This window comes from Tachypleus tridentatus, chromosome 7, assembly GCF_004210375.1.
Source record: "Tachypleus tridentatus isolate NWPU-2018 chromosome 7, ASM421037v1, whole genome shotgun sequence".
NCBI classification, from domain to species: domain Eukaryota; kingdom Metazoa; phylum Arthropoda; class Merostomata; order Xiphosura; family Limulidae; genus Tachypleus; species Tachypleus tridentatus.
The window spans coordinates 155,587,127-155,606,719 of NC_134831.1; the positions used below are offsets into that span (position 1 = coordinate 155,587,127).

General features: G+C 34.1%; 1 protein-coding gene across 9 annotated transcripts in view; it reads right to left on the reverse strand.

Moving 5' to 3' along the window:
• Positions 1–14,281: 14,281 nt before the first annotated feature.
• Cdc2rk (cyclin-dependent kinase 10) overlaps positions 14,282–19,593 on the reverse strand; it is a 124,450-nt gene continuing 119,138 nt past the window's right edge. For 6 of the 9 annotated variants that reach the window (XM_076514921.1, XM_076514919.1, XM_076514917.1 and 3 more), the window contains one exon: positions 14,521–15,229. In XM_076514921.1, coding sequence (XP_076371036.1) covers positions 15,172–15,229 — 58 coding nt within the window. In that variant the 3' untranslated portion in view covers positions 14,521–15,171. Of the gene's footprint in view, positions 14,465–14,520; positions 15,230–19,593 lie in introns of those variants that run through there. The other 3 variants (XR_013031642.1, XM_076514918.1, XM_076514923.1) reach the window with 3 other exon arrangements.

Consider the following 19,593-nt stretch of genomic DNA (forward strand, 5'->3'; position numbering starts at 1 on the left):
GATGTGATGTTCTCTGAAAGTTTCGTCGTTGACTCTTTGAAGGCTTTGAATGGTAAAAGAGTCCCACGGGTGATGGTCTCTTTCTAGCCAGAAATATCTCGCTATGAACTTAAATGAGTAAAGGGCAGATGGTCAAAAAATGAAATAGCACCAAAATCCTCACAAAATTAAAAATGCAAGTATATAGAAAAATAAGAACCCTTCATAACAAATTAATGTAAATACATATATTTGCCCCTTCAGAATGTACACATATATAATACACACACAAAAACATAATGATAATAATATTTAGGAGAAATATAATTGTAAACAAGAAAATTAATAATTTCCATGTATTTACAGTGAAAATTAAAACATACGGGTTATCACCAAAGCTAATCAAATAAATAAATAAGAACAAGAAGGAAAAACTATTTATACATAACTTTCTAAATAAACTAGAACCTATTAACGACTGAAGTCCCAAAAGAAAATCCTCTAGTGGTTTGCAGTGAGATTTGGTAGTGTGAGAGATAATCTTTTGTGCATTTATAAAGACCTCATGTGTCAGCTCCATTTGACTTCTCCAGCTGTGAATGTCATAAAATTCTCATGCCTCTACTCATCTGATAACTTGTTCCTGGCAATAGTACTTTATAACAGATATTTTCTGAAGTGCAAGATGCGTTTTTATGTTATTTGAGGTGTAGATAACAAACAGCTACTAGTTTGTAAACCATAGTGTTTGGATTCTCAATGATGTTTCCCTATTGCTGGAAAGGTCCCTTGTAGTTGTTTACACTACTGGTGGATGATGATTACCATTGGTTCCATAATGATGGGTGTCAGTAAAAATTCCCAGCACTTGAAATATCACCTCAAAGATTTCAGCTCTTACAACGGTTTTTTAGGCCAAGTAATTTGGTAGCCCCATCAGAAGAACAGGTTCATTGGGTGTTGATGTTTTACAACAAAAGAATTCCAAGTTGAATACTTGGTGATTTTATCCCCAACTTAGAGGATTCATCATCGCTCACATGGGAGAGAATATGCTAGGCACCATCAGCTGATCTGGTGTTAGAGGTATTGTCAATTTTATTAGACAATTCCTCAGGGGCTTGACGGTAATTGGCTGGTTGGTAATTATTCATGGTGGTTTCATAGATTTTATAGCCAGCCTCCAGGTAATATCAGTCAGTCCTCTCACATCTTCTAATATCATCCATCAATACACCTTCATCCACAAACCCCGTTAAGATGAAAGTAAGCTAACCCCTGATGTCTTAAGTATGGGTTGATATTTGGGAATGTCCTTAAAATCTCTGAACAGAAAACTTTCACTGCAATTTTCCTCCATAGTATGCACAAATTCTGACAGGTTAAAGAACAAAATGAGAATGAAAAATGTCCAGGTGACTATTTTATAGCAAAATAATCACAATGTGACTTCAGATAGAATATTATGGTTGAAAGGTAAGGTCAAACAAATTTTGATTAGTTAGAAGTTGAGATACAAGCATAGTTTATAACCATAACAACTCACATGCAACAGTTTTCTGTCCTGAAATATCCTTAGATGTTGTGTTTTCATTTCAGTGTGGGCTGTCTCTTTAGAGAATATGTTGTATGCCATTCATACCTTTCACCTTCGTATCTAGGCTGATTTGGGTCTGATATTCAATGATATTGCTCAGTCTGATGATTAGCCCATCCCACTATAGACTCATTACCATTTCCACTTGTGACCAACAAACAGTATTTAAACTGCTATTGTGATCAAGTAATATTTTTTCAGATTTATGTGTACTTCATGTATATCATTTATAGAACATTAAGTCTTGTTTTTGAGTTAGATCAAGCTATACTCTCCAGCTATTTTGGAAAATGGCCAGATGCCTTTAACATCTGATTTTTATGCAAATAGAAATGCAAGGTTTAGAAGGAGATAAATGGAAGCAAGACTGCACTGTTTCCTACACACGTATGTAAAAAGAGACTGGCCACACAGAAGTAGCAAGCTTGATGTTTTGACCATGTATATTCATTAACATCAATATGCTATTCGTTTTCAGACTAACTTCAGATATGAGTTGAACACAGCTAAAGGCAACTACAAAAGCAATATCACAAGGGTGTTACTTTAAAACATCTGATTATATACTTAAAAGTTCACATTTGTATGTAATGAATTACCTTGTATTGAAATAATGATAAAATATGCAGAGAACTACATTCTTCTCAAAATACTGTAATTTCCATGATTGAAAATATAAAATCATAATCAAATAAGATATTAGGGTACACCAAGCTTAGATTTGATATGTTACGAACTATTGTTTGTGAATTTCATTTTGTACAGATAACTTTACATATGCACAACTACTTCACTTCAAGCTGATTGAAGTATTAGTGGCTACCAATACCAAAAGGAAAAGTTGAAATGTGTTTTATTTATATTGTAGCATGATTCTACTCACTATTCTTACCTTTTTAATTAAATTATTCCACTTTCTGAATATTTCATAGTCAAAGCTGAAATATTCACTCATCACCGTTCACAAAAATATCATATACACCATTACCAGCAAGTAATCCTTTACAAATCAGAAATTATACCTTAAAGTCATAACATACAAATAAAATCCTTTATTTGCTTAACAGTTGTGCTGTAAGTACTTGATTTATGTGTTATGGAACACTCACGAATGACTGTGTAAAAAATTACGTATTTGTGTACAGCATCATATACATATATTTATTGATATGCTTATATTGCCATATAAACCTATCACTTGCACTAGTAACTGTAATTAGACTGTCTCTGGTTTATGTGCCATTACCATAGCAATGTATATGGGTCACCTCTGCTAGCATTGTCTCGACAGTTGTGATGCCATAACATGCCACAAACTATGAGCCACTAAACTCAACAACTATTGTGGATATAATGAAATACAATTCACATAAACTAAACCTTTACAGCTAAAATTCTTGCAGCTGAGGTAAATATTTGGGCTGTCCCTACAGTATTTATCAATATATGCTCAGAAAAATAAAATAAATTTCAATAATATATATGCACTGTTTTAAACAACTACCAACATAAGATATAGAACCATAAAAATAGTGTATCTCCATATTCAAGTTGGTCCACTTGCTTCTTTTGACAACACAGAGAAGTAAATACAGGCAAGTCCAATAAAGTAGAAACTATTCCAATCACGTACACAATAACTTGATTTACATTCTGTTTTGAAGAACACAACTCTCTTACTGCATAAACACAACATGGCCAAAAGTATGTGGACACCTGACCATAACACACATATGTGCTTGTTGAAAATCTCATATCAAAACCATGGGCATTAATATGGAATTGGTCTCCCCTTTGCTGCTATAACATCCTCCACTCTTCTGGGAATGCTTCTCACTAGATTTTGGAACATGGCTGCAGGAATTCCCTCCTATTTAGCCACAAGAGCATTAGTGAGGTTGGGCACTGATATCGGGTGAAAAGGCCTGGTTCGTAGTCAGCATTCCAATCCATCCTAAAGGTGTTCCATGGGGTTGAGGTTAGGACTCTGTGCAGGCCAGTCAAGTTCTTCCACATTAATCTTGGCAAACCATATCTTTTTAGACCTCACTTTGTGCACAGGGGCATTGTCATGCTGAAACCAAAAAGGGCCTTCCCTACACTGTTGCCACAAAGATGGAAGCACACAATTCTCTAGAATGTCATTGTATGCTGTAGCATTAAGACTTCTCTTTACTGGAACTGAAGAGCCTAGTTCAAGCCATGAAAAACAACCCCACACCATTATTCCTCCTCCACAAAATTTTACAGTTGGCACTATGCATTCAGGCAAGTAGTGTTCTATTGGCATCCATCAGACTGCCAGATAGTGAAGCATGATTCTTCACTCCAGAGAATGGGTTTCTACTGCTCCAGAGTCCAATGGCAGTGTCCTTTACACTACTCCAGAGAATGCTTGGCATAGCACATGGTGAGCTTAGGCTTGTGTGCAGCTGCTCGCCTATGGAAACACATTTCTTGAAGCTCCCAATGAACAATTCGTGTGCTGACATTGATTCCAGAGGCAGTTTAGAACTCGGTAGTGAGTGTTGTAACTGTGGACAGACGATTTTTATACACTATGAGCTTCAGCACTTGGCAGTCCTGTTCTGTGAGTTTGTGTGGCCTACCACTTCATGGCTGAGTTGTTGCTCCTAGACATTTCCACTTCCCAATAACAGCACTTACAGTTGACTGGGGCAGCTCTAGCAGTGCAGAAATTTGACAAATTGACTTGTTGGAAAGGTGGCATCCTATGACAGTGCAATGTTGGAAGTCACTGAGCTCTTCACTACTACCCATTCTACTGCCAAATGTTTGTCTTTGGAGATTGCATGGCTGTATGCTTGATTTTATGCACCTGTTAGCAATGGATGTGGCTGAAATAGCTGAACCCACTAATTAGAAGGGATGCCCACATATTTCTGGCAATGTAGTGTACATTAGTTATGCATATTTCAGTTTATTATGATAATCCTAGTGAGTACTATACATTCAGCTCCATAGAACTGTGGCTACTTATCTAGATAGGGTGAGAGATTTTTGTGAAACATGAGATGATCATTTTTGTCATTTAAAACCACTCAGCAGCTTGGAAAGTGAAAGCTGTGATGACCTTTTTATTTTTAGTTCAGAAAATAAAAGTACCAAGCTATTGATCCATTGAATAGTGATAAATAAGTTATCCCACTTTTGTGAAAATTGAGTGACCATCACAAACCGTTGCACACACATTTTATAGTGAAATACCATCTGATGTCTTTGAAAGCAATGAATACTACTTTCTTTCAGTGATTGGTTTTTCAACAAATTACAATTCTAGGTACTGTTAACTCTGCTAAGATCATGAGGTTGGTGTTGGCAGCTTGGCTATTGCAGCTGTTTTTCATCCAAACATTTGATTGTGCAAAATACTGAATCAACAAATTCATCATCAGTTATTGTGCTTTGTATCTCTGAATCCATTCATTATGGGCAGTGACCTATCTAAGTAATTCAAGGAAATAGTCCAGACCTTTTCTTGATCTTTCAACTATCAACTAAATATCAAGTTACAGTATAGTGGAAGGTGCAAGGTACCAAAACTCTTAAATAAATGTCAATCCTTACCCTGGGGTCACAGAATGGAAAGTTACCAGAGATACCCATGATTCACTATGACCTGTGATTATCCTAACAGTATACCTTCCATCATGGAAAGGTTCACCATTGCACATCTCCACATTAAATGATCTGTCTTTATTCTCACACCTGCTGATGAAACAGCACTGAGTGGCAGATGTCACCCACTAATAACACTTCCTATTCCTAGTGTCTGGTCATAGATAGCATTGACTAGGGCCAGGGTTGGTCAGAAAATGCCTAGGAGACTTGTAGAGATCACTTATTCAGTTTTCAGCCTGTCTGACCAAACATCATTGTGATAATCTTCAGTGAACCATGCCTCCTGAGCATTGAGGATAAACTTCAGAAGGAGAACTGGCAATTCTGAGTGCATTAAGTTCTGAAATTTATTGTTCACCGGCTTGGAAAAACAATGAGAAAGAAGTAATGCACATTTGCAGAATCAGAAAAAGTCCAATGTCCATCTTCTTTAGCATACTTATTTTAGGCCTGATAAATTTGTTTTACATCCATTGCTTCTCAGCAATTAATTCTTCCTTCTGGTTTTCACCTTTGACTCATGGAAACTGCCATTTCTTCAACTGTAGAGCTTCAACTCAATAGCATAAGAGTTCAAAGGAGCACATGCAAATACACTTGTTCAACGAAAACAGATTTCCTATTTGAATAGCAACATGCACAGAAATGTTTAAAAAATAGATGTTATACCTTTATACATAAGTATTTTGCAAAGTTTTTTACTTGTAGTTATTAAAATGTGTAGAACCAATTTAAAACATACAGTTACAAAATAAATCAAATAATGTTTAAAATGCACATTCCAGAATATACATGGTTAAAATTATTTTTAAGTAATTTCATAACAAATATTAAAAACATGGTAATGCCAAAAGCATTTTAAATTACTAGCATTTCAGAATTTCCTGAAATTCAGTCTTCACCATTAAAATCTCAAATAAGTATTAGTTTTTGTTGTGAGCTAGTCAGATTTGTATTTACAATTATCTAGTACATTTGTCCAAAATTCATCCAATGTTGTGCAGAGGTATTGTCCACATACTGAGAAATGGATTTCAGGTACCATTTCTTCTTACTATTAATGATTTTGAAAGAAAATATTTTTATTTACAATCAGTGTTACACATCTTATCCAACTACTTCTTTGCTTAAATTCATTTAGTAGTTAAGTTCAGACCTTTTTTGCAATTTATCCTGACAATCCTCCTATTATAAAGCAGATCTATCTAACATACTTTGCAAAAACCAGTTTAAACTGAAAATATCACATAATAAGTAGGAAGGGATTTTTTATGCCATGACTACAGACTCTTATTGGAAGTTTTTCTTTTTACTAATGTTTCTATTGTCTTTACCTGAACTTTTGAATGTGGGAATATAAAATAAATTTTCTCTCCTAAGAAATAACATATTTAAAAAAAGAAGTAATCATGACTGAAAAGGCAAGTTTGCTGCTGGAGAGCATAAAACAGCTGCATGTGGAGTCTAGAAGATGTCTTTTCTTGGACATAGGAATTTTGGTGATATAGTGAAGATTTCAGATGTTGATCTCTTTTCAGTTACAGGTTGAGAAAGATCGGCCAATGCCTGTTGCATCAAGAATGGAAGAATGAGTATTGCCCTTTAAGATAAATTTCAGTACAAGGGAAGTAAGGAGACAATTGAGTGTTACCGAGGTAATTTGGTGACAAGTGAATCTGAGTCCATGTGAGGTGATCTCCTCAGGACACTGAGAGCATTGTCAGTTGCACTACAGAAATTAAAAAATGGGGTTTTCTATTTTGTACTGGTCTTTCATGTGATCATAAACAACTTAAATGCATATTGAGGTAAAAATATTAGCAGTTCCATTTGGATATATTTTAACTTAAGAAAAGCAAAACATCTATTTTTGGAGTACTTTAAAATCATCTAGTTTCCAGAGGCTTTTTTGCAAAGTTATGAGGCCAGATAAACTTGCTGGCACATCACAAAATAAAGCCACATTAAGTCAAGGTATGCCATAAATTCCTTTTACAGCACATTAATATCTTTCAGCTTTTAGTAATCAAGTGATCTCTTTTATTTAGATTATCTTTCCCCATAATGGATGTAACTAATTTTCTGGAGCACCATCAGCTTATGGGCCAATGATATGCACAAGGTCATTTTTAAGGTCCCATCAGTAGTGCTGGATTTCAAAATATGCAAATGCTTCACAGTGTTGCAGCATAACTACTGTCAGTAATCCATCCTTGGCATCTTTTTATTACTGTTGTTGAGTTGGACTTACACACACAAAGACAACTAACCTTCTCAGTGATTACTGAGGGATAGTGCCACAATTTCATTGTGTCTGTGGGTATTTATGAATATCTGTAAATCATGTCAATCGAGAATCCTTTATTTTCATCCTCAGATCAGTGTCTTCTCTCTCTCTTACAATTCTTACCTGAATACAAAGTAAGTTCTCAAACTGTGTGTCGTCAAAAGCATAAGAGAAAAAGGTACAAGTGGAATCTCTGGTAACTGAAAGGTAAACACAATCTTCACAACAGTGGAGATTCAAATATGTAGTATGTGAAAAGACAAGTACAGTGATTTGTAATGGTGGAACAAAAGAGACAAAACTTGCTTAAGTGAAATAAAGACTTCATTTGTTGATGAAAACAGAAAAAAATCAACTTACATGGGAAAAGAACTTTTGCATAGCGATCTTTTAAGTGGAACGTTTTTTGTATTTATAAATGGATTTAAGATAACACAAAGAATCAGCAAAAAATAATGAATAAAAGATTGAAAATTTCAACAGCAAGACTTGATTTTTTTTGAGACAGAAACGAATCTGCTCTTTCTGAAAACAGAAACAAATATGCTACCAGATCAACAAAACTGTATAACTGGAAATAGTTTGAGTTTTTTACACATTAGTTGAAGTATGGTATAACTAGAACTTAAAACCTAACACTTCTGTACATGAAAAAGCATATACAATGGGAAAGTGATGTGAGATATGTAGTATTTTCACACTACATTATAAATCTCTCATGTAGAAAAAAAACAAAAACGTTTTCATGTAAAGTTTCAAGAGAAGTGATTTATGTTACCAGGTAAATTCAATTTAAAGAATATTAGAAAATATTCAATTTCTTTTCTAGAAATAGAGAAACTATTCCTAAGCTGTGTTAAATAAATGCTTCATTATGAGTGATAAATATAAACTCAGAGTGATTTGGACCAATAGAAGGGTTTAACTACTGTAAGAGGCCAAACATGTACAATGCCCAATAGATTGTTTTCTATTCATTTATCTGGTGAATTAGAAAGGATAATTTCACAATGTCAGAAAGACATGTTAGGTCCAAACAATTAATTTGAGAAGAAATTGATAGCCTATAACATGAGATTTTTCTACCTTGTGTTAGAAGGTAGAAACAATATTCTTATGCAAACAATAAGCTTCTTCCACAGTACAAGGTTATAAATTGAAAGACAAAATTATCACTTTCATTAATATAAACAACAATGCAACATTCACTGAAAATATGTACAGAAGACACTGAACAACTGGATATTAAAAATAAGCACTGGAAAAATTGTTGTATTATTGGTAATTAGTTGACTATTCCACTGATTTCTGTCACCGTATATTTTTCCATGTATAAGGTGAGTGACACTGATAAAAATTCATTACTATTATATGTTTGAAATATTTTAATATAGATAGTGCAAATGATGTGCTAGTATTGCATATTATGTGGTCATATTTCCCTCTTTTCCTTTTTTTCTTCTCAAAACCATAGATACAGAATTATTTTATATAGTTAAAGTAAATATATATGCAAAAATGGCTCGTTTGGTTTGAGAACATATTTTACGTAGAAGAGCGAACAATGTTTCGACCTTCTTCGGTCATATTCAGGTTGATATTTCTCTACAAGTGGGTTTTCTCGACATCACTGAGTTAAAGTAAATGTTCATTGTTAATTCCTGATAAATTGCAGGAAAATAGAGTACTACGTTATTGTTCATTAAATTGGAATGTCACTCACAAATGTATAACCTAAAAGCAACATATGTTTAAGGGTAAATATATAAGATAATTAAGCAACTACATTAGGAGAGGACGGTGTTATCAATTCAACTTAAGTAACGTTTATAAAATAAATGTGTACTTATCCCATTTGAGCATAAGTAAGCATTTTATGCAAACAGTTGGCCATAAAATATCATTTGTATCTGATTAACTGATAAGTTTTAATTGAAGATATATGTATGTATATATTTGGAATTTTAAATGAACATGCACATTAGAAACTGAAAATTAAAACAAACTTAAACATTCAGACAACAATCTTTAAAGAGAACTTGGATCATATTTAACACTGATAGAAAATGTAAAGGTAATTGTAATTTAAACTTGTAAAATATAGTAGAAATTTATTTCAGTTAAACTCGGGTGATCTTATGAGTAAAGGTTGGGGAACAACTTGCCTCAAGACAACAAAGCTTTCATTTCATTGCCAGAAGGTTTTGTTTGTGTTAAGTGCAAAGCAATACAACAGGATATCTGTAGTCTATCCTATGAGGGTACTGACACCCAGTTCTTAGTGTAATAAGCCCTCAGACTTATCACTGAGCAAGCGGGATGCATAGTAGAAGATTAAAGTACAAATAAAAGTTTGTTTTATAAATTACAACTACCTGTTTCCAAGTGTCATGTACTAATTCAGCTGTGCTGGGCATGCTATATAACCGTACTACTCTGTTGTATCTAAGGCTCAGTGATAACTTTACAGACAAGAATAATAGTGGCAAATAAATAAAGGAATGGCAGAAAATGTGTTACAGAATAATAACTAAAATTCTAACTTCAGAGTTGAAAAGGGACTAAACAAAATAATGAAAAAGCAAAATTAACCTTAATTTAACAAGCAGATAAATAGATTAGTATATTAAATGACAGATAGTGCTTTTATATAATAGAGGTTTGTGAACTCACAATTTATTCCAGAGATATTTTATCCTTGACAAAGAGAGTACAACATTATACAGAGGGTTGATTATGTATATTAAAACAATTTTGAATACACAAATCAGCAATTCAAGTGACAACCACTGCTGATATAAAATTACAGAGGATAGAGATTTATCAGAATGCCATTTTCACAGTGTTTGGCATTTCATATACCATATGATGTCATCTTAAATTGACTGCTTTTATGAAAGCTATATAAAAGTCCTTTCCAGCACAAAATGTTTGTGCACTCAGATCATAAATGTGAGTTCAAACTGTGGACTTAGAATTTCAAAGAGAAGAACATCCCTATTGTTAATGGTTTTCAAAAACAAAGGAATATGGACAAATTTGGAGTATCAAGACCATGCAGAAAGAAACATGCAACAAGTCATATCCAAAAAGTGGCAAATGTAGAAATATCTCAAATGGCAGTATGTAAATAATTAAGTAATATCTCTGTCTGGAAGAACAACAAAAGTTACATGTACACAAGTTTTTCTCTTGCATACACATCTCAAGAAGATGGAGAATAGAACAAGCATCCATGCTACTTCATAAGAAAACATCCTGGACAAATCACCAGATGTAGAAAAACTATAATCCTTGTAAACAGACATGATGAAAAGCATGCAGTGAGGAGTGATGTTCTTTGAATATTTCAGTTTTACAACATAAACATTTATAATTGAAACCATGCTGGTGAGCTATTGTTAAGATGCATGGGTATCAAAAACAGCATGATTTACTGTAATGATATGGTGAAGCTCCAAAACCTTTTTAATATATTAAATTCCTGTGTACACAAAACATTATTATCCACAAAATATTAAAATATATACAACAGTAATTATTGTAAAAGACTTAGATTTATCACAACAGGACACAGCCTTCAAAATATTTTACATGTTTCAGTGGCAATCTATGCTATAATTATCATTTCACATTTATAGTGTTTTTTTAAAATTATTTTGTGACATTTTCTCCCGACTGAAAGATAGTGTATTCTATGAACGTGTGTATGTAATAAAATTATGTTTATTGATTTTTTGTACTCCTTCATTTCATACATAATATAAGGATTAGTTCTTTAAAGACACTTTCTTACAGTGTACAAAGCATGGATTATTCTAAATGTTACAGTCTTTTAAGGTTGATCTATCACTGACTGGTAATTCCTGTTTAAGTTGGGACTTAAATTTTTTTAAAGAAAAACAATATTTATGTAAGAAAGCTAATTTCAAGGGGTACTGACAGTATCATTTATACCAGAATTATGATGTTTAAAATTACTACTGATTATTACAATTAATCAATGACATCATGTGCTGCCCAGAAATGCAGAGTGAATTTAAATTTAAACAAATGTTACTGATAAAGTAGTTATAAGGTTATCTTGATTGAAAGATGAACAATTTCGTGAATTGGTATTTTACAAATGGTTTCTTGACCTGTATGGAAGAGAAACAAATGAAAGTAAGTGGAAATAATCTTTTAAAGTAAAATTATGTCATTTTTTATTTTTTAATGTGCATATTTGTATTATGTCTATTGAGTACACCAGCCATCCCTACACATAAGAGTTTATCGACTCCATGATATCTGCAGTCCAATCTGTCTTTTTTTTTTAAATATTAAACAAAAAGCCAAAACCACTTGGCATATCCTACTGTCATATCCTCTCTTTAACAAAATGTCAATAAGTCACCTTGAAGTTTGATATTGACTTATTTGTTGTTAAGAGAAATATGTTTTAATTTACTGAATTAATTATAACACTTTTTCATCTCAGCACATTTTGAATTTAATACTGTTGCATTAGTTTCAATTTTACTGACAGTTGATTACCAATAAGAAAGTGTAGTCTAACAGTTTTAAATATTTAACTAGGTATTTGGATTCTCAGTTGAATATACTGTAAAGAAAATAAGAACAATAGATCAATGGCACACTATTGGTATTTGCTAATCAGACAGAAGCTGATCACATCACATCACTTGGCCTTAATATCTGTGCTGCAGGGAACTTTGTGCTCTTAGCAGTCGACTTGTGACTGTAGTAATCGTGCATCATTTTTTTCCCTATTCTTTTAATCCCTTCATATTAACTATGTCGAGCAAAAACAGAAAGTAGTCGGACGAATACGTACAATACGGATTCACGTGTATAACGGAACATGATGGGAGTCAGCGTCCTCAATGCACGATTTGCAATGACAAGTTGAGCAATTCTAGTCTAGCACTGGCAAAAATAAGAGAACACTCCCTAAAGCTGCATGGAGATAGGAAATACAAGAACATAACGCTTGCTGATTTCATGGTAAAGAGAGCCAGGTTTGATGAAAAGGCTACTTTCCCTGTTCTCGGCTTTGTACCCATCGACAAACCGATCCTCACAGCATCGTACGAAGTTGCGTACTTGATCATAAAGCAGGGCAAACCACACACCATTAGTGAAGCACTCATAAAACCAGCTGCATTGAAGATGGGGAATATCATATTGGGAAAAGCTGCTGAAAATAAGTTATCCCAAATTCCTCTTTCAAATGACACCATCAGCAGCAGAATAGATGACATGAATGATGACATCTTGGCTCAAGTAATTGCAGATCTGATTTCAAGCCCAGCAAAATTCAGCCTTCAACACGACGAGACCACCAACGTTTCCAATCTAAGCCAGCTTGTTGTATTCCTGCGTTATGTGAAGAACAACGAAATAAAAGGTTTTTTTATTTTGTAAGGCTCTTACAACAACACCTAAGGCAGCCGACGTGAAGAAACTTTTGGATGACTTCTTCAGAGACAACGATCTTTCGTGGGATATGGTTTCTGCAGTTTGTTTGGACGGAGCTCCAGTCATGCTGGGATGAAACTCTGGTTTTGGTGTGCTGGTGAAAGCCGATGCACCACACATCATTGTAACGCACTGTGTTCACAGGCATGCGCTGGCAACAAAAACCTTACCTTCAAAACTGGCAGAAGTATTAAAAATTGTAGTGGAATGTGTGACCTTTGTGCAAAATAGTGTCCTGAAGCACCGCATCTTCAAAGAGCTGTGTAATGAAATGGGCTCTGAATTTGAGGTACTTCTGTACCATTCTAACGTTCGGTGATTATCCCGTGGAAAGGTGCTGAATTGTGTTTTTGCCATGCATGTTGAATTAGCCCTGTTTTTGCGAGAGCACCAACATTGTCATGCAGATTGTTTTGAAAAATCTGAGTTCATTCTTATTTTGGCATACACAGTCGATATCTTCAATGCTCTCAATCATCTCAATCAACAGATGCAGGGCAGTGGAGTCAACATCATCGAAACGGAAAAAACCTGAAGGCTTTTCAAAAAAAGCTACCATTATGGAAATGACGAACAGAGAATGATAACTTCATAAACTTTCCCCTGCTGGACGACTATGTAAGTAAGATGGAAGATGTGTCTGAAATCAGAGACATTTCTGTACCCGGGGAACTGAAGCAAGCAATTGCCATGCACTTAGATGATCTCGCAAAGTCTCTCCACAGATACTTCCCCACCAGAGAGTCATATCCAGCATGGGTGAGACAACCGTTCACATTTAGTGTTGTGACAGCAGATGTCAATGATTAATACCTTGATGAAATCATTGAACTTCAGCAGAGCCAGGTTCAACAGCAATTTTTCAGAACAACAACGCTCTCAACGTTTTGGTATCACCAAATTGTAGCGTACCCTCTTATTGCTAAGAAAGTCCTTGAGATACTCATACTATTTGTTACAACGTATCTTTGCGAGCAATCCTTTTTGAGGATGGTAGACATAAAAACGAAGAAAAGGAACAGACTTTGTTGTGAAAATGATATGAGAGTTACACTTGCCAAGGTGAAGCCGTGCATTTCTGAACTTGTCTCTGAAAGGCTACAGCAAAAGTCACATTGATTTGCAGTAAATATTCATTGAGTTATGTTTTTGTTTTTGTGTGAAATTCATGTTTTGTTGGTTTTGTTCTTTGAACACAGTGATATTGTGTGCAACTGATGCATGGTTAATTTTGTGCACTATAAAATATCTACTTATGTTTTGAATTTGAAAAAAATCATATTTTATTTTTCCAATAATGAAGGGTTCAGTGAATGTAAGTACGAAACTTCCGGGGTTCAGTACCTCCAACAAGGTTAAGAACCACTGGTTTAGAGATATAACAACATCAAGCACTTTACTTGTCATACACACACACTATTATAGCTTGTATTCTGGGTACATGACACTATGTACACAAGATGTCCACTGGACTGACCCTATATTGAAGAAATAATGTTTACTGTAATTCAAAATCTTTACAATGTACATTAATGAAATTTTTAGAAAAGTATTTTTATTAAAGATTTATTTGAGGTTTTACAAAATCATTTTAACATGAGTGCAAAGTGATATTCATGTTAAGAATAAAAATACTTGTTTCCATCTTGCAGTTCTTACATTCTTACATAACCTCTAGGATTCCAAAACTATTATCAAAAGATTTTTTGATTAAACTTCATAATTTACCTTTTATTTTCTATATCACAAAACTAACTGTAGTAAAATCACCTGTAGTAAAAGTTGAAAATTATGATATAAAATAAAATTCCCAAAAATATATTTTGTTTTCTTGAATGGTTGCATACTGTAATGGACAATTACAATTATTCATTCTACATTTTCAGGCTTTTAACCTTTTCACAAATAGTTTCATTTAACTTTACTCTTTACTGCTTTTCAAATGTGTCTAACTACCAAACTAGTGTAACAAAGAAAAAACCACAAAGTGAGAACATAGCTCAAGTTAGTTCAAAGAAATTATCAAATTACATAATGTATAAATAGATCACATGGATATCCCACAGTGAAATATTTTATTTACTTTTTCTTACCTAACATACTAATTTGTTTAATTTTAACATTATGATTACCTTTGTTTAAAATAATAATTTTAAAGGCTGTTTTCTACTCAAATTATCTGCTCTCATAAGTTTCGTATTTTCTGACTGTGTTGTGTGTCCAAAAATAATTCATCCAGCTTTCTAATATGCATTATAAAACACAAACGACACTTCAAATACCTACAATAAAATCACCTGGGAAATAACCCATTTTACCAAAATAATTAAAATACAGATGTCATAACCATATACCATAGACAAGTAAGTGTGAATAAACAAGTGATTTCAAAAATGAAAAATGGGAAGAAGATTTTGGTGTGACTGAAACAAATTTATTGATAACTCAGAAAATAAAGATGGGATGTTCTTATTTTTAAGCTATAGCCTATCACTACTTAAGGTGGTGTTTCTAATTATTGTATGTTTTGAAATTCATATGAGGAAATAAAAATATAAAAATGGAGAATTCAAAGAAGTGGCAATGAGAATTTATTCAAATATTTAATTTTTAATTGAAAACATGAAATTTATAATATTAAAATTTGAGTTATAAACTATGTTTTGATGTTAATTTTATTGACATATGTTGAAAATAAAATTTAGTTAATTTTATATATAATTGTAAAGAGTACTTTCTCAAATTACTATATTTGAAAACAAACTAAAATAGAACAAAAAAGCATTACTGACCAATACACAAAAATCTGTATTTCATTTTCACTCCAACACATAATAAGCTAATTTTGTTTCTGTTTTTTATCTAGCATTATTATAATAGCTTAGTAGGGACTGCTCCCCCTGCTAACACCAGTGCTGAAAGTCACCTTAAATATCTTCAAGAAACCTCTTTCACTCAATCTTAATTAATGTGCCTTACATTAATGTCTCCCATAATCACTGCATCAGTACCGTTATAATCAGTATTCTTATTAGTACCAACCATTCTACAATTCTTCTTTGAATTTACCTCCCTCATCAGGTGGTATGTGACAATTATCAGTTAAAACATTTCTACTCTAGAAACTTGACATCTAATCCTTCTTTTAATCATCTACCTTAATTTCAAAATAATTATTTTCAATGTTCTCTAAATTTCAATAACTTTGAATTTTTCACTTCAACTAGGATCCTCAGCTCAAAATTTGTTTCTCATACCCCTGAAATAAGAATATTAGCAACTAAGCTTATTCTTGACCTTACTCTGTTTATCTTTGAACCTAACAAACTTTTCTACAAAACTATTACATAAGATGCTATGATTTAAACTTCCTATTTCCAAACTCCCCAATGCCTTAGGTATGTAGCACCCAGATTGAACAGAATAGCATTGATATCCCTTGCTGACTAGGTAGACATTAACTAATTGTAATAGCTAGCCAGTACTGTAAAAGAACAAATGTCAAGAGGGGACCATTGTTGCCAGAACACAGAAAATTTAACTGTCAAATTCAAGAATGATTTCTTTAACAAGATTAACTAGAAGATCATTGAGTAATAATATACGTGTAGGACATCATGTTTACTTCTACAGAGATTAATCTTGAAAGAAAGAAAGCTATGGAGCAAAAACAACCTATCAAAAGTAATTATCATTCCATCTGTCCATTTATTTAGTCTCACTGTTTAAGATTTAAAGACACACAATCAAATTATCTATTACAGAACATTCCTTTTATTTCTTATTTTATTGAATCAGTTGTTTGCAGGTTTGCCTATCAAGGAAATTGGTTTTTATAAGAAAATATCTCACACTCATGAGATGTATAAGTCTTGGACTTGACCTTGATTTGAAAATAAAGTATAAAACGTACCCTCTTCTATCTGTGAGTTCTTGGGTTCAATGTAGTTATGAGAGATAAAAATAACTGGATTTATAACAGAATGGAAGTCAATATTTTCCTACCCTGAAATATACTTCCAGCCTTCTCTAATTCTGTGATGTTTCTATATTCACAATTTTTTTCTTTTCTCACCTCTAGCCTTAAAACTCCTATGTACTCTACACATTCAACACAGTTTTACAGTCTTTGTATGCAGCTGCCCTCTACCATTATTAGTGCAACACACTCAACTGATGCAGGTTACTCCCTCTATACAGATAAGTCTAATATTCGCTTTTAAAATTAGGTACAAAAAAAGCACTAGAAATGGGGTGGAAAGTGGGAGAGGAGGTATCTATAAGAAATATATTTTCAGTGTGAGAAAATAATTGTTGATACAATATTGTACCTCCTCTCATATAATAGCAAGAATACCACAATGACACGGTGGACAAACTAGTACAAAAATTATGTAGGAGAGCATCTGAAGTATTCCCATTGAGTGTGATCTCACTTGTGAGAGGAACACATCAATGGGAGGAAACCACACCACATTTGTACTAGATATATCCTTTGATTAATGTGATAGTTTCTGTTGCTGATCTGGGAAGAAATTTCTTTGAGTTACATCTTTAATTATGTTCATATTAATTGATCCAAATTCACACCAAAACCTAAGTGCTAGAAATTGTCTTCCAGGAGATAGTAGTATATAGACTACCCAACTAAAGGTTAGCAATGTAGGGAAAATTAAACAAATGTGCTCCATGATGTAGAATGACTAGGATGTGTTAGACCATACTTGGAAAGTCAACTCCAATGCAAAACCAAGCAGCATTGGGTATTTATCATCCATTTAATGATAGGAGGAGGGTTCCTACCATCTTCACCTCAAGACAGAAGGAAAAATGTTCCATTGCATCTAGCTAGACAGGACACATGTGTGCAAAATTGCAACCAACATCAGCTACCTGGAAACTTGGCATCCAAGTGATAGTGATGGTTGATTCAAATCCAAAACCAAACTAATGTTTGGTTTCTGATTTAACTCCTTGCTATACTAGAATTTACGTCTTGGCATGCTGAGAGTTCCCCAGCCAGCCAAATTACCTATTAGCCAGTTGAGTTCCTTGCCATATGATGTCCCAAGCCTCAATGTGGATGAGATGGTATAGTGGGGGTTCCCAAACCAAATAATACTTTGAGTCCCTGGTAGGATGAGGGATTCCTACCATCACCATACACATAAGGACTTGTATTAGCTGATACAGCTCTAATCCAATACCAGTATACCTTGTGATAGTATGGTAGGATGATGGGTCCCAATTGGGTGTGTGTGAGTGAACTACATTCTGGTGAATCAATTCATATTTATGATTCAATGGGAAGATCTGCACCATCTACACTGGCAGAACACCATTACCATACTCTCTACTAAATGGAACTTAGCACATCCAGGAAGCATCCATGGTCTACTACCCTAACAGCTAGGACTCCTGTACTCCACTAGCACAGAATGGGAAGTGCAGTGGGGAGTCCAAAGAAGTGCCATACTAAAGACTGTGCAATGGGTGACCACAGTAACCCTAATTTGAGCAGCAGACTGCCCCTGATTTATTCAAAAATGAGCAGTTATTCCATTGTTTTACTCACGCTCATAGCGTGCATTTTATGCCTTATAGTTGTATATATCTGTGTATCACCATTCAGGTGATATAACAAAAAATAGCTTGTACTGGACATAAAAGACAATCTGAATCCAACTGAGAATATAAATGAGAAAATAGGAAATGAAGAGTAGTGAGATGGGTGGAAAAGAAATATTGCCTTCATGAGTTGCCAGTGCAATTCAGATATAGGAGAACACAGACATGGTGTTATAGAACATTTGATACTTTGGTAGCAAAAATGTCTGACTTCTGACAGCCACAAAAAAACGAGGGAGCAGTTTAGTGAAGGCTGATAACTAGAACTGAAGTGAAAGCCTTCCTTAGGATAAGGAAGAATTCCACAGTGAAATGCATAAGGTGAATTAAGTTGTTGAGCTAAGACAAATTTATCACTGCACACCAGTCCCTGGTCATTTAGGGAACTACAAACACTCTAGAATAAAACCCTGGGGGGTTGAAAATGACAGGTTCTATATTGTATATTAGTAGAAGTGTCTGGATTGTTTTGGAAAGACACTATGTGGCAGGAACCCAAGGGAGGAGGAATAAGAACCTGCTGACACCAGAAAAAGAGAGAGGAAGTGAATGAAGAGTGCCTTCAGGTAACACCTGAATCATTCAAGGATCGAAAGTGAAATTCTGTCATAAGTGAATGGATCTGGCAGGCATGCACATACGTTGCCAAATGATACAGAATAGTCACTGGTACCATTGGCAGCACAATGGAAAACATGACAACTCACTGATTAAAACCTGAAGAAAGGTACTGAACTGGTAATGAAGGAGGAAAAATGGATGGGAAGCTACAATAGAAGCATAGGTGGATAATGGTTGTGATAAATTGGAAGCTGAAGACAAGATGGAAGAATGCTGTCAAACAAACTCCACCTGTGACTTCAATGATTTGGGAACATCACCAAAAATCAAAGAATCCATAGATAAGTTTTGGGTAGGCTCCTGAGAGATAACAGGGCATTCCTATATAGAAGATCTCAACAGCAAAAGGGTTATGTTT